The sequence below is a fragment of the Cyprinodon tularosa genome, unplaced genomic scaffold (genome assembly GCF_016077235.1).
Source record: "Cyprinodon tularosa strain WSP-4 unplaced genomic scaffold, ASM1607723v1 ctg73, whole genome shotgun sequence".
Classification (NCBI taxonomy): Eukaryota; Metazoa; Chordata; class Actinopteri; order Cyprinodontiformes; family Cyprinodontidae; genus Cyprinodon; species Cyprinodon tularosa.
In genome coordinates, this window is record NW_024039485.1 from 1,069,597 (window position 1) to 1,085,279 (window position 15,683).

General features: G+C 38.9%; 1 protein-coding gene across 2 annotated transcripts in view; it reads right to left on the minus strand.

Moving 5' to 3' along the window:
* The window catches only part of creb5b (cAMP responsive element binding protein 5b), a 49,750-nt gene that overhangs the window by 31,025 nt on the left and 3,042 nt on the right, over positions 1-15,683 (minus strand). For both annotated transcript variants that reach the window (XM_038269522.1, XM_038269521.1), the window contains exons 2-5: positions 13,255-13,332; positions 12,887-12,980; positions 10,559-10,680; positions 7,529-7,686 (exon numbers count right to left, since the gene is read on the minus strand). In XM_038269522.1, the coding sequence (XP_038125450.1) occupies positions 7,529-7,686; positions 10,559-10,680; positions 12,887-12,980; positions 13,255-13,308 (428 nt within the window). In that variant the 5' untranslated portion in view covers positions 13,309-13,332. The remainder of the gene's footprint in view (positions 1-7,528; positions 7,687-10,558; positions 10,681-12,886; positions 12,981-13,254; positions 13,333-15,683) is intronic.

A 15,683-nucleotide genomic window follows, 5' to 3' on the forward strand; every position in this document is an offset into this window, starting at 1 on the left:
ACAATTTAGAGCATTTATCTTATAATCTGATCATACAAATAGTTTCTAATGAGCTGAAATATACCAAGAGCCATTCTGTTTCTTACAGTTTGTCAGTTCTGGTTCTTTTAATCCCCCTAAAAACTTTATAAACAAAGGTAATCTTCTGGAGTTGGTAAAATGGCAATAATAGCATGCTATTTTGAAAGATACATCTTAGTTGTAGTTGTGCCATTCTTTGGGCTGTGGGAACATGTGCGTATGTATATGAGTGAATAATAACAGCCTCTGCCAGATTGATAATAGCCTGTGTAGGGCCCTGGGGGGAGCAGGTAGACACTCCACAGCCCTGACCCAGCACTCTCACATTACTGAGTGCCTCGCTCTCATTCTCAATCCCCGTGCAAGAACCACCACCAACGCCGCCCACCTTCACTCCGCCATGACATCATTGCTGGATCTTCTTTCCTGCCTGAACCCCTTTTTTGTTGTTGCTTGTTTTGCTTTGCTCTCTCCTGTGACTGTCACTTTCCTGGTATTTCTTTTACAAGTTGAGATTTTTTTGGCTTTGTTAATCCAGTATAACTCTTTTTTGGGGCCCCCTCAGGGTGCTCATACTTGAACTCAAGTCTCTCTGCTCCAATCAGACCTGCAGTGTGCACACATGCATGTTATACCATCTCAGTCCCCCAACTCCAACTCAAGTGTGGGGACTTAAAACACAAGCGGCCTGGCCATCATCCAAAGCGACAGAGAGACGGAGAGAGGTTCACTCAGTCCACTGACTCACGTCCTTCCCTTTTTGACTTCACTCCAGCAATGATGTAATGCTCTTGGCTTTTCTCCCTCCCCCCACCCAGTGCCTCCATACCCCTTGATTTTGTCCCTCCCTCCTCTCCTCTTCTCTCCTCTGCTCCTCACTTTCCCTCTCTTTTTCTCCTGGACCCATCCAGCATTGCTGCACTGGCTCCTCACTGGGTGAAGTCACTGCGAGCTCAGGATAGACGCAGCAGCTAAAAAGTTTTGAACGTAACCAAAACAGCCTAGGGCCAAGTTCCAGACATTTGGGAGATGGTGGTGCAGTTGCCATGGGAACAGCGATAAACAGAGAAAGAAACAAGGGCCTCAAACAGCTTGCAGCTGCCTGGCTCTCAGAGTAAACACTGCGCAGGACCTGCCCCTGATTTACTGCCTTTAATCACTGGTGGGAGGAGAGTGCCATGGGGTTTGGACTGAGGAAATAATACGAATCTGATCAAATAAATCAGCTGTAATGGGTTACAACACAGGCGGACTTTTATTAGTGGGCTTGAGATGAGATGGATGCAGCCAGGGAGCTTCTTTGGGAAGCATCTTGGACGGGGAGTCCTCACATTAGGGGGGACACAAGCTAAGTCAACCCTTGCCAGTACAGTTGATGAACGGCTGTCAATAACATTTTTAACCAATTAGCTTTAATATATGACGCTTTGCAAAAGTATTCCCATGTCTTTTTTCATTTAACTAGATTTTATTTGGAATTGTTCTTATTATACCAGCACAAAGTAGTGCATCTGGAAAGGAAGGAAAGTAATAGCTTCAAACACCTTTTACGAATAAAATTCTGAAAAAGGGGAGATGTGCGTTTGCATTAAGACCCCTTTAAGCTATTGCTTTTACAGATACAATTCAAAGAAGTTGCATCATGCAGCAGGGATGCATACCTCATCGAAGACTCGAAAGCTGGTCAAAGAGCTCAAAGCAACATGTGGTTTTTCATAGTACTGGCTAAAACATTACCATGCAAATCCAGACAGTTTCAAATACATGCCACACTTTTCAGATTATTAAAAAAACATTTTACAATAATCTGCTAGTTAGCCTATGAAAAAAAGTCCAGATAACACGGGTTGTATTGTGCTGTTGTAACACAATGCTCAAAGTTTCTGAATTATTTGCCATCTGTGCAGCACTGAACCACAGAAACTAACCAGTGTAAGTCAGCTGTGAACCTGTTCACTTGGGATCTGTCACTGCTGGTTCTCCAACAGCTGGCAAACAAACTCTTTTCACTTTGTCACATTTGATTGCTGCTGTTTTCCATCAAACACAAACATGCAAATTAATCTGATTAAAAATTTGCATGTTGATCCCTCTCTCAGTTTCTTTTCCCTTTCACTCTGATTTGTGTCCTCTCTTGTTGCTCTTTATGTCCGCCGTTGGACATAAACATTTGTTTCCACTCCTTAATTCTTCGAATACTATTTTATCCGCTCTCTCATACAGACATGATGTATCTTTTCCTTTCCTTGTACAGACCTGTGTTCTGTCCTTTCCTCCACCCTCAACAAGTGACAGTTCTGGTATATAAATGCCCCTCTTCTTCTCTGAGTTTAATCCACCCACCTGATCCTTCGCTTCCCCTCCCCAGTCTACCTCCTAATACCCCTCTTTCCTCTTCTCCGTCCACCTCTGATCCCAGTTTTCCTCCTTCCTGTCCACCTCCATCCAGCGTTTTCCACACTTCCCCATCCTGCGCTCCCTCAGAGAAGCGAGGCACATCTCTGTGTGAGTTGGGTTTGCAGGAGCCTGCATGTGTGGTGGCCCTGGGGCAGAGATGACACAGGCCTGCTGGAATGAGAGGGGAATAGAGTCTGGGCGTTCCTCTACAAACGCACTATTAAACCCGCTGCAGTACACAATGAGCTCATCTTAATTCAGGTCAGATGTACATCCTGCTTTCTCTCTGTCTTTTAATTTTCTGAATTTATTACCTTATGTACATCCGTCTATCTACTACTGCCTATCACTACACATTACGGTTAATTTAAAAAGGGAGTCCACGTGTTAGCATGGAAAGACAAATCAGAGCGTAAGGGTTAATTCAAGGTTTCCTTCTTAGTCACAATCGTTTTAGAGTAAACAAAGCAAAAACAAAAGAATTTGCAAGGTTCCAAAAGTGAACTTTAATCTCCGATTGCATATGCATAGATGTTTTATTAATAAAAAGGTATAAAAAATGGACAAATGCTCTAATGCAAAGTTTTATGAAAAACATTTTGGATAAAAAATCAATAAAAGTTTCAGTTCCTGAAAGAGTCTTACCTTGTAATAACCATAGAAAGATCACAAGCATCTTTTTGAAAAATAATAAAAAAGCTTTCCCAACCATTTTTCTTTTTTTTCTTTGTACAAATCACACATCTGACAGACGTCACTAACCGACAGCAAACCATGGTCCTAAATAATGGTCGACATAACCACCAAATCTCTTTGCAAAGATACAAGAGGCTTACAGAAAACCTATTTATCACCCAAGGCTTCGCATGAAGAGCAACATGTATTTGCGATACTTCCCTTAAAGGCAAAAACAAGGACCACAAGTAGCTGGGCGACTAAGGTGTGAAAAATGGTGTGCATTTAAAGCAGCATGGGAACCAAAACCACAATCTGACTTCCTACAAAACTCAGCATGGTGCATGCAGTGCACCCAGGGTGGAACATCGCTAACAATGCAAGCTAAGGCATAAATGCAACATCTAACAGAATGCTCAAAGGTCATCTGCAGAAACGAGGAAAACCATGAGCATCATAAGTTGCATGTTTAAAATGTTTTGATTTTTCTTGTTTATTTTGCAAATTTCTGAAAGTCCGATACTAAAATAGAAGTCCAAAACCCTAAAAAAATCTTTGCTGGTTAGATGGTCACAAACCATAACTGTCTGACATAAGCATTAAGTGGTTTAAAGATTGCAGATGTTGTATTTACACATACCCCCTCCCCAACACACACACTGATGAATCCCCCGACATATTGTGTTTAGCCCCTTCTAATCAACGGTACCTTGCAAATGCGTTCATAGCCGTTAAGCTTTACGTATTTTCACACAAATCAACCAAATGTTTTTTTCTGAATTCTATGAGACACAAAATAGTGGATAATAATGTGAGAGAAAACCTGAAAAGCAAGGCATAGTTTTTAATTCACCTCCTCACAGTTGCATGTCTTATGGAATACGTCTCCACCAGCTTTGTACACAAGGACTCTGAAATTTTTGCCCAATCTTTACAATACTGCTAATTTTTTTCAGAGTAAATATTTTTAGAAAGTATATTGAAACTCTGGTTGCATGATAAGGTGTCTTGTCCTACAAGGAGGCGACATTTGCTCAGTCCTTTGCATCTTTTAACTGATGTCAACCCTTGACCCGTCTGCTTTTTTCTTGGTCTAATAAGGCTGTTTGATCAATAATGTTCTCTAACCATACCTTTAAGGCCGAGTCAAGTCTACTGCTGTATTGATCAATTCAAGTATAGAGAAAGACTAACACATACACACGACTTACTTTTTAGATTTCTGGTGTTAATAACAATAATAATCTGATGCGTCGTGCTCCAAAGTGCTGTCTACATAATTTCAATCCATTTTAACATTCACCAAAACAAGCCACACGTCCTAAACAACAGGAAACATCTAAACATGTAATTAAATGTTGCATTTTGATAAATTCTTCATAAATATTTTCCCACGTGTGTAGTGTAATCATTTAATCAAAGTGGCTGCTTTCAGCCTGACTGTATTGAGTAATGGAAACAACTGGCCTAAATTACTCTGCTGAGCCAAAATAAGAAGGATGTCACATTTAATAGTTTGTGCCCACACCCATCTCCACTCAGATCTCCACCTCTCATAAGTCAAAAGGTTGAGGTTTCCAAACTCTGTGTGTCAAAGTATTGTCCAGTAACTTCCAACCTACTTAACGGTGACGTTACTCAGCAACAGCTGAATATGATTAAGAAAAGCCAAGGGCATCCAGAACCTATGCAGTGATAGGACACGAGCTGTGACATTAGGATCTGTTGGCTGTTTCTTATTCCTGGTTCTAACACTGTTTTGTGTCAAAGCAGTTCCCCAAAGACCCCGTTTGAGGACCAGGAGTGGGAGAAAGGAGAGAAAAAGACAAAGAGAGCGTTCCTCAGGTTTCACAGCTGCAGGCTCGACTCGGTCCTGGAGTAAATGGACTTGAGGAAAACCAATCCTAATTGATTCCAAGCCTCAAAGCTCTTTAGTAAACATTGTGGAGCAATGAAAATGACTTGTTATCCTAATTCATTGGCTGCTCGTTTTGTGTGTTCGGCGGTATGGAGCAACAAACCAAGAAAGCTGGGGGAAGTAAGATTGAAATAATATAATTAGTCTCATTTAGTGACATATATAAAGCATACTTCCTTCAATTGATTGATACGCCTCTGTATTGCTGAAATATTACTAGGGTAATAGGATACTTAGGTTAACAGGGAAAGAAACGTGTGCTACACAGAAGGCTTACCTTCGCAAACGAGACGGCAAATGAAAAACTTGGGTAAAAGAAAAAGTATTCTGTTACAACTGGACAACGCAGCAGTTTAAACTCATCACAGGGAGTCACTGCTATAACTATTTCAGGACAAACTTGCTTGTAAAGTAGTTGCTGGATGTCCTTGTAAAGAGATCCTGTGCACAAAGACTCTGGTTAGTCCTAATGTCTTCCTGTGGAAGCACTGATTTACATCCTGCTGTTGTAAAAATTTCCAGCTCGGTTTTCTCCTGCGTGAATCTACTCTTCGCATTCATGTGTCAGGATTCATTAGCCGCTGTAAACAAGCAGCACTTCCAAAAGTTCAGAACCTGGATGAACTGCAGGGTTTTCACAATTAAAACGTGCTTGTTTGTTTTTTTACGACACTCTTGCTTCTACAACAATAATGAATATATAAACAAACAATTGAAAAATTCTCACCAAATCCTTCAAGGTGCTATGCTGCATAACTGCATGCTGCATCAGAGAGGTAGGGAGTTCACACTGACAGGTGAACTCAGGTGAAGCACAGCCTGACACAGCCTCTGTTACCGGCAGTGATTTGCTGCTCCTCCGTTGGGATGAAATTCCAACCCTGTGCTCAACAAAGAGCCTGACAAGGTGTCAGTCAGGCTTAGAGATGGGCCTCCCATGCAATATTCAGCAGCTCCTCGAGCTGTAAATCTACACAAGACAACTTGAACACAAGGCCGGCTTAGCACTGAGTCATCTCAATGTTTAACTAGGTAGCCACAGGACTGGGTTACAATGACAAAGCTCTGGCACAAGTGTGAAGGTGGCTGGAGCGAAGGCAGCAGGACAGCATTAGGACAGCTGATGGTTTTCCAAGGGCAAAAATACAAAGTTTCAACTAGGATTAGCTGGTAAAACCCTAGTAGTACTTTGAGAATTTAACAAAGTAATATTTGTGCCAACATTTAAAATCCAGCTCAGAGGCTGGACAAGGAGAGCTTTAATGGATAAGCAGCAAAGAGACACATGGTAGCTCTGAAGGAAGTGCAAAGATCAACGGTTCAGATGGGCATGGCTGGTGGTTAGACGGGTGCGGCCAAATAAAGGGCAGCCCTGAATCGAAATCTGTATGAAGCATATTCATCGGCTATTCATATATTAGAATCACATAGTCCAGACTAAGAATCTGGCTCAAAAAACTTTACCTCATAAAGACACTGTACATCCAACCTAGGCTTAAGCCACTTTCTTTAGAGGAATACAGAGACATACTAGTTTCTAGTTGCTCATAAAATCAGCTGAACTTCTAGCAATCTTTGGTTCAACAAGGAACTGACTCAAATGGGCTTAATACAATGTATTCAACACTTTTCTGACGTTCAAACTATTTTTCAAAAAACAAATTAGGGTGTGCTTCAGTGGAGTATTGGTTGGCGTACATGTCCCATGTACAGAGGCCTTAGTCCACAACGTGGCTGACCCAGGTTCAAATCTGGCCTGTGGTCTTTTACTGCATGTCTCTCCCTCTCTCTCATACTCCCTTTCCTATCAGCCCAATGTATAAAAAAACGAGCCACTAGCACCGTAAAAACCTAAAAAACAAAGGTCTTATAAGTTATTTTTCTTGCTAGAATAAGATTTCATTAAAGTGTAAGGGGTATGTTTTTTTTTTAAATCATGGTTAAAATGAGTTAGGAAAACATTGCAAACAAGATCAAAATTACCATTAAAAATTGGATTGAACTCTCTAGATTAAACTGAATTAATAATGGTTTGCTTTAAAAACATCTCAAATCTGCCTCTGTACCAGAGAAGAACTCTAGGAGGCTCAGATTCTCAAAATCAGTTTCTCAAAACATGAAAAGCTACACTTTTGTAAAGCAACACAGAGCTGACGCTTGAACAATAAATCCTCATCTAGTCCTCTGAGAACGCTGGCATGCGCTGCTCTGGGCCAATACTGAATGAACAGCAAAACATGAATTTCTGGCCCCACATACAGCACTTGAAATGTAACTAAACTCTGACATTACCTCAGAGAAGACAGAGGAATGACAGCTGGCACAGGCACAAAGGACCAGGCTCAGCCTGAAGCTGTCACTGTAACAGGGCCACACTCAGAGGTGAGAAATACAATGCGCCACTTCCACGATAATTTTCTATACCAAAACGTGATTCTAATAAATACAGAAAGATGTAGAGTTTGTGTATTTGTTGCCAGTAATGCTGATTGTATAGGGGTTTTGTGTCTTACTCACCCTATCTGTCTATTGGTGGAGGGTGCCTGAGTGATGACGGAACTGGACTGAGGAGAGGGAAGGGCCTGCTGGATCACTATGCTGGTATCATGGTTGGTCATCCGTGCGTGGGATTGCTGGTGCTGACCTTGACCTGCTTGGCCATGCAGAGAGATGTTCTACAAAGATGAAGTGAAACAAAAAAAAAACACAAGTGAAGAATGAATCTGAAGCACAAGTGTGGTGGTTTGGAACCATTTAGCCTTCCCTCCCCATACACCCATCTTGAAGCTGTAATGAGGAATTATGTAAACTATCCTCTACAAGCTTCTCCACGTTCCATTTGGGACACACTGACAGTCTAATGAAGACCAGGTTCCCTGAAAACTCTCTCATGGATCAGTCATGTATAACAAGAGGGATTGCAAAACAGATCTATGCTATCAACATATTACTCCTCCTGTGATGTTCTTAAATTTGTTTCTCATGTGGTTTATAGAGCGTCAAAAATGTGCATTGTTGGCATGAAAATCGATTTAACTTTGGGCTTTCAAAATTTGTAGAGTTTCTTTTATTTGGAGCAGTATTAAACTTTTAAAAAAATCGGTACAGATGCAAAATAAAGATTTAGGCTCAATCATCTTCATGCCTACAAGTAATTGGTTTTATGATTTTAATAATTTGCAGAAAAAACAGATTTTTTTTTAGCCACTCATCAAGGTTCTGGAATCATTCTTGGATATTTCACTTTATTCGGTTGGCATAAATAGACTGTAGCCTGTGTAATTCTTTACTTATTTACAAGGGCAGTACATCTCTGCAGTACAAGTGCAATAATCCAAGTCAACTACTGTGTAGTCTTCCCTTACTGTAGCTCTCTACTGTGGAGATATTTTTTATATCTAAAGCAAACATATTTCAGGAAATTACACTTTTTCATGCTTTTTTTATACTATATACACTCTTTTTATATTGTCTTAACTCTGTCCTTTGTACTCTATATAAGCTACTGGAACCAGAATTTGCCTGAAGGAGTAATCCCAATGAATAAAAAAAGCTGAGACTAAGTCTAAGTCTAAATGGTTTAGGTCAGGTTAATTATTTGTTTCCTTGCAGGACACTTTCCATTTTCAAAATGTCTGAGGTCAGAGTCTTTTCAGAAGCTGCTTTATCATCACAAAATCTGTTTTGATGTGTCTTTTTAATCATTACCCTAATGCATCACCAGATCGTGTCCAAGATTCACAGATCACTCCTCATAATGATGAGTATGTTTAAGGGTAACCACAGAAACACAAAGTTTCAAAACGAAAAAAGAACTGGACGATTGTGCAACACCACTCGTACCACCTTAGACTATACTAGAATTCAAAAACAATCTTTGGAGAAGTCAAAATAAAGCTCTTAGACCTAAGAACACTGGACTCATAACTAAGCACGATGGTGGCAGCATCAAGCTGTTTCCTCATCAGTACTTAGAGAATTTAACAAAATGGATAAAGTAAAGAGGAAGGAGGAATAACTGCAAATTCTTCAACCTCACCTCAAACCGACAGTCCCAACAGGGCAAGGATTTCCAACTCACATCCAAACTGGTTTGGAATCATAAAGCAGGCTTACAAACCTTTAAACTGGTCCTTAACTCAACCTGAATAAAAACATGCATAGACCATGCTTTATCGGTGCCAAGAACAAAACAAGTTAGATGAACAGAGCCATCTCTGATGAGTGGTCTGCTGTTCAGACAGAGTTTTGTCAAAAGCTCATTGATGGCTATAAAAACTAAGCGGCTTTCCTACAACTTGCTTATGGACTTGCTGTAACTTGCTAACTAAATATCAATATGATGAATTTATACATTTACATACTGTACATATAGCATTCATAGTGTTTGATCAAAGAAAATCCACAAACAGCTGACACAACTCTGGTTTTTAAAATTGATGAAAGTAATCATAATTGTAATGCTTCCATAACAGCCCAAGAAGAAGAAAAGAAAAATGGTTAAATATCCAAGATTATGTTTGAAAATTCTGGTTAACTTAATCCACAACCTAAAAACTACGAGATATTAGACCAAAAAGTTAACCTTCAATTAAAACAGTACAAAAGGAGTGAATTTACAAAAAAGAAACCCAATACAATAATTTTCTTAATTAAAATTCACCTTTGCATGGCGTATAAATCTATGACTGTTTATCTTTTTCGGCTTTTCAGGAGTTTCAATGCTTTTGCCTCTTATCTCTGCCTATTGTGTGCCTAACACTCCTACACCGTCCTGCTCTGACTCGCCTCCTGCTGACTTAGCAGAGCCTCCCGTCATAAGCCACACAGGCTGGGCAGACTAGACATGGCTGACCTGAGCACAGACAGGCTCCTCAGCCAAACCCCCAGGAAAACAGCTTAGCTACAGCATGCTCTGCACATGTTCCCAGACGTTAAATAAGCAGTCTGTCTTTTGCTGATATGACTAGTATCCGTGTCCTAGGTGAAGGTGCCATAGGGCAGATCTATATGGCATAAATGATGATGTCCTTTGATGAATATAACATTTTGGACCACTGCTTTAATGCAAGACTTTCAGGCCAGCTTGTCTGGTTTTGCTGTTACTTCCAAGATGTCAGTGGTCTGACTTGATTTCTTGGAAGAAATATGACTCCCTCCACTGAGTTGCAGGTGAAGAACCCGATTTCAGCTCTTTTCATCTGTGGTGGGAAACAAATCTTTATCTGCTAGACCCAGTCTGTCACAATTGGCATTAGGTGCTTACCTTATACAAAAAGGTGAGAATAGAGGACACAATAAAATAGAGAACAACCATTTGTGGTCATCAGCTTCTTAAAAGGAAGCTGTGAAATTAAGTTAGGTTTCGGGTGTTTTTTAATCTATCTCAGATGCTTTATCGGCTCAGAGTGTGTAGGCATCTATTTGTGACTGATGATTGCTCCAGATAGCGGTTTGCAAACCAACACCTGTGGAGGGTTGTGGCTTTGGGTTTTTCTTGTTTGTTTTTTATTTTAGTCTGAGGCTTTCTTCTCTATTTTTTAGTACCTGCTTACTGTCCTCTTCTTCTTGCGCTTTGCAAAAGTCCTGCTCGATGGAGCAGTCCAGGTCACTGAACAACCCAACCTCTTCACAGTTCTTCAAGAATCGGGTCGGCGTGGGCGTCTGGTCTGGAAATCAAAGAATACTGGGTCAAGTTTTATTATGCAGCTAACTAAAACAGTTTAAAGTATTTATTTAGTAAAACCATACGAGCAAATACCTGTTATTAGCAAAGGCCTAAATACTTACATGTTGTCTGTTTTTTTTCGCAGCGATATTAGCAAGAAAATAAAATCAAGTTTTATGCTAAAACCCCTTAGGAAAATAAAAACCTTTTTTTGCAGTAAATGAAATCAGACACCTTTATAAATGTTCATCTAAATAATTCAGATTTTTGCTTTTAATGCAAATTTAGAGTAATCCCATCCAGGAGTACCAGAATATACTCACCCCCCATCAGTTTTCCACATTAGACAGAGTGAAAGATATGTAATTAAACAACAAAACTAGTGCATACATGCTACTCAATGCTTTTATTTTTATTTTATTTTATTTTTTACAAATAATTCTGGAAATGATTGTGTAAATGTGTATTATAGAAACATATTTTTCTAAAATAAGGAGGGTGGTAGCTTTGCAGAGTCAGATAATCAAATATTTGTCTAGTTTTTTTAAAACAAAAAAAGGTCACACTCATTTTGATTAAATAAAGAGCATCTGTGATTAATCTTTAAATTTCCCAAATGGGTTTAGGTCATTCCAAAAAATGATTTGTTCTGAACCGTCAGAGCTCTGACTGAAAGTTTAGAGTTTTAGTCAAGTTTCAAGATGGAATTCGGTTTCAATTTCATGTCTTTTGCATCGTCTAAAAGGTTTCCTTCCACAACCGTGCTGCGTTAAACTCAAACCATCGTGTTAACCATAACCATCTCCTCTGTCGCTGCTGAAGAGAAGCATCACCGCAGCATGATGCTTCCACTGCAGTGCTTCAGTGTGGGGACGTGTGTTTCTCCTCAAGGCCACAAAGCAGCACCATCCTCCACATTTTTGCTGGGTTACCTTTCATTAATTGTTGTTTTTCTTTTATTGACTGATCAAACTGAATCAGCAACAACAATTTAACCATAAAGCTAGATTTCTGGAGAACAGATAAGGTAGATCATATTTACTAATCAGGGGACTTAGGAACAATTTTTTTTTTGCCATTTATGTTATTTGGGGGATCTAAGTAAAGGGGGATGACATATAAAAGACAGAGTGACTAAAGCTTGTATGGGTTAAAGTCACTCTAAGCTACAGTCAGTCATATACTTCTTAAAAAAGGCATTAGTGCTTTTAGTTATGAGAGGGAGATGCTCCCTTGACAGCGCCATTTTCACCGACAAAGAACAGATTCCTCGTGTTGAGAGGGGGGTCTCAGGGCCAAGCTGCAGTGTTCAGCTTGACGTTGGAAGAGGGGGGGTGCCTGCATATCAGGTTTCAACCAGTTGGAGGTGATTTTAGGATGAAGGATGTTTCAAAGGCTAAAAGCATGCTTCATGGTCTGTTTACCCGTTCTGGCTAGACTGAGGATTGACACAAACTTTCAACATGACCGATGCACCCAAAATACAGTTTCAGGCAGACTAGTACCTTCCAGTGCGCTTCTTTTAGTGAGCTTTTATTTCAAGCTCTGACTGAAAAAGGGGAAAGCATATTTGTCTGTACACAATACGTTAGTTAAAACCGCTAAAAAATTATTACTTTATCACACTTTACCGTGTGAGACTGTTTTGAAACTTTACCGCATGAGATAAGCTCTAGCGTAAACTGCTGACCATTTTCAACTGAGTTCAACATGTAATTCAGAGAAGTTGTAACTCAGACAGGCGGGCTATGAGACACCCGGCCTAGAAAATCTGATCCTGTGGTCCAAGCAGTGTAAATAATAGAAGGGATAGAATCTGACTTAGACAGACAATAGCTGATAAGGCAGGATGCTTCTAGGAGGAGGGATCTATGGCACATCAAATGAAACTCATATAAAAAAATGAAAAGATGTAAACTTACTTGAAGCACAAGTAGGGAAAAAAGGCACCGTATAGTCACCACTCAGATATCAACATCTCTATTTCGTGCTGTGGTGTGCTCAAATAGCATGAACAGGAATGACCTGAGCCGGAGGCTAACATACCGTATGATTTACATTACTGCAAACATTACTGCAAACAGCTATAAAAGTTTTTGATGACAGACGAGTATGTCTGTGGTTGAGTCATTTTGGCACACCTCTGGATCAGAAACCTGCTGGGCTATGGCAGCAAATCAGTCTGTATTGATGCAGGCGTAACTCACCTGATAACATGCTGTCGTTCTTTATGGAGGGGAACTTAAGGGTCATCTCGTGTTTGTGACGATGAATCATCAGATGGTCCTCAGTGGGAAAACGCTGTATGGATTTAAAGACCACAGGTTATGAAGGAGAATTGACAAGACGAGTAAAGTAAATAAGAATTTGGATATTTTAGAGAAAAAGAGTAAAATGAGGCATCAAACAGGAAGGTTGTTGTCCGATAACTGGTGTAGCACTAAAATAACACCCCGGCTGTTTGCGTTCTAATTAAATGTTTTTCGCTCACACACCATTATAAGGAAGGTATGTGCGATATACATCCTGTGTGTTTCCCCTGTAATATGCTATCTATTTAAAGATAAGCACTAACCTGAGAGCATCCAGGAGCATTGCACATGAATGGCCTTTCCTGGTCTGAGTTCATCCCTCTGGCCAGCGTCTCATAAAACTGCAAAAAAGGCGTATAAAGAAATAAAAAATGGGGAACTGAGTGTTTCCAAATTCTTTAACAAAGTGTTGCTAATTAGCTTGAATCCATTGAAAATAAATGTGGATTTAGAAACAACAAATATTCCAATCAATGAATTCTGTCTTTTCAAGACAATGGTTTATGACATATTCTTAAGATGGAGATTAATGAAATTTTAAAAATAAATAAATAAATAGGCAATACAATGTGTAAAACTTCAATCATGTGCCTACTATATCAGCTGCAAACGACCCCAAGTTAAGTTTTGTTATTTGAATGTCAATGATACATACGGTTCGTTGAATAGACTAACTGGTCTCTAGCGAAGATTCAAGTGACCAACATGCTGAAGCTTAGTGGTAGGGAAATGATAAGGGAAGTATTTGGAACAGATATGTTCATCTAAAAAGCGCTAATATTACAGCCGTATGTTTTCCTTAAATAATCTAGCCCAGCTAAATCATATTTTAGCAGTATCCTATTTAATTTTTTCTCAGTCTCTTCAAATAAGTACATTTTGTGAAAGCAATGATGTGATGAAACATTCCTTGACAAATGCAGTTATTTCTGTGTCGATTTTCTCATCATGTACTTATTGAAAGGTGTGTAAAATACTTTATGTAGCTCTTATAATCTGTGTGGAAGAAATAAAAAGAGAAGTGATGCCAGAGCAGATAAATATAATTTGAGGATGAGGTTTATTTGGTGTAAAACAAACAACAACTTCACTGAAAATAATGATGTGCTTTATGATCGCATGAGATCATGAGATAAATCTTGTCAAATGTTAAAGGCTTCGAGCTGTCATTCTTATTTAAAGGAGAAAATTCAGAACAAAATGTTCCAGAAAAGACAAGTCCTTGAACCTGTGATAAATTCCAGGGAAAAAAAAGAGAAATAAATGAAACCAAGCTGAAAGAAAATGATAATTTTTCTCATCAAATCCTGGTCATTATATCTATGAAATTTGTAAATTTTAGCAAAATAAAGCATCCAGTCAATAAAACTTTGAGAAATAAAAGAAAAATAGAACACAGGAGGAGATATGATTTTTTTTTTGCCGCTAATCTAAACAAAAACTGAATAAAATTGACATAAAGACTGAAATACCGACCATATAAAATTTTTTAATAAACTTAAAAAAAATGACAGTTTTATCCTAAACATCAAAACAATCTATGATAATTTTTTGCTGTTGTGTATGTAAAACAAATCAACACACAGCGTCTGTTAATGCTGGGTCTTTTAAGCAAAGCTAGCGCCGTATTTTACTTCTTTGGAGGACTAAAAAAAAACTACAGTAATAGTTAAACCTTAAATACAAACACAAATTCAAGCAACTTTTATCAACTTTAATATCAGAGTTTGTACAATCTACTACATCTAAAGTTTTTTTTTTTTTTTCAAAAGCTCAAGAGCATGTTTATCATACTAAGAATACTTTATACATTTTGAAGAGTGCAGTAGATTAAATATTATCAAGTTTTAGTATTTTAAAAGATGAGCGTTACAGACATGCAGCATATACAACGTTTAATACAAGAGGTTAAAGCAGTAATAAATATCATTCTATCATTAGCCTTTTTATCAGTACTTTGTTACAAACAGAATTGTTGGTTCGGAGGATCATTAGAAATATCACTAACGTTAAGTATGGAATGAGTCTGTTGGTTCTTACTGGTTGCTTGGTTAAGAGTGTCTTATAATATATGTTTATGTCAACAAGGAACTAGTGCTTTGTTATAAATCGATAAAATAAAATAAAAAGAAATCAACTGTGAAGGCCATAACGATTTCAATAAATGTCTTTCTCATTATAATGTCACATTTAAAATAACTCAACTTCAGGCAGAGGAAACTAAAGTTTTATAGGAGATGCCCTTTTTAAATAACTTTTTAGCCTAGTTTGCTTGAAATGGTTCAGCAGCGGTGAGGCTCACTTACAAAACGCATTTATCACTTTTTTCTCTTTCATTTTAACCTGCCACATGTTCGTTGACAAGAACTGCAACACACCTGTAATTCAGTCAGAGCTGCCCTTTCAAGCTACAAACATGAATACCTTCATACACTATTTACATGGGTCTCTTTTTTCATGGGGGCAGAGTATTTCCTCAAGCTCCGTCAAAACACTCTGATATCGTGTTTATTCAAGCAGTGTTTGCCTAACAAGCTGTGCTTCATGACTAAGCCTGCAGAACAGGCTCTGGACAGGGTCTTTCTTGTCAAAGAGCAAAGTGGTCAGGTCTTACTCGCTTCCCCCCTGGTCCACTCAGTCTCCCTACATGAGCTCTAAAAACTCACCTGGTCTCCTTTGACACAAAAAACAT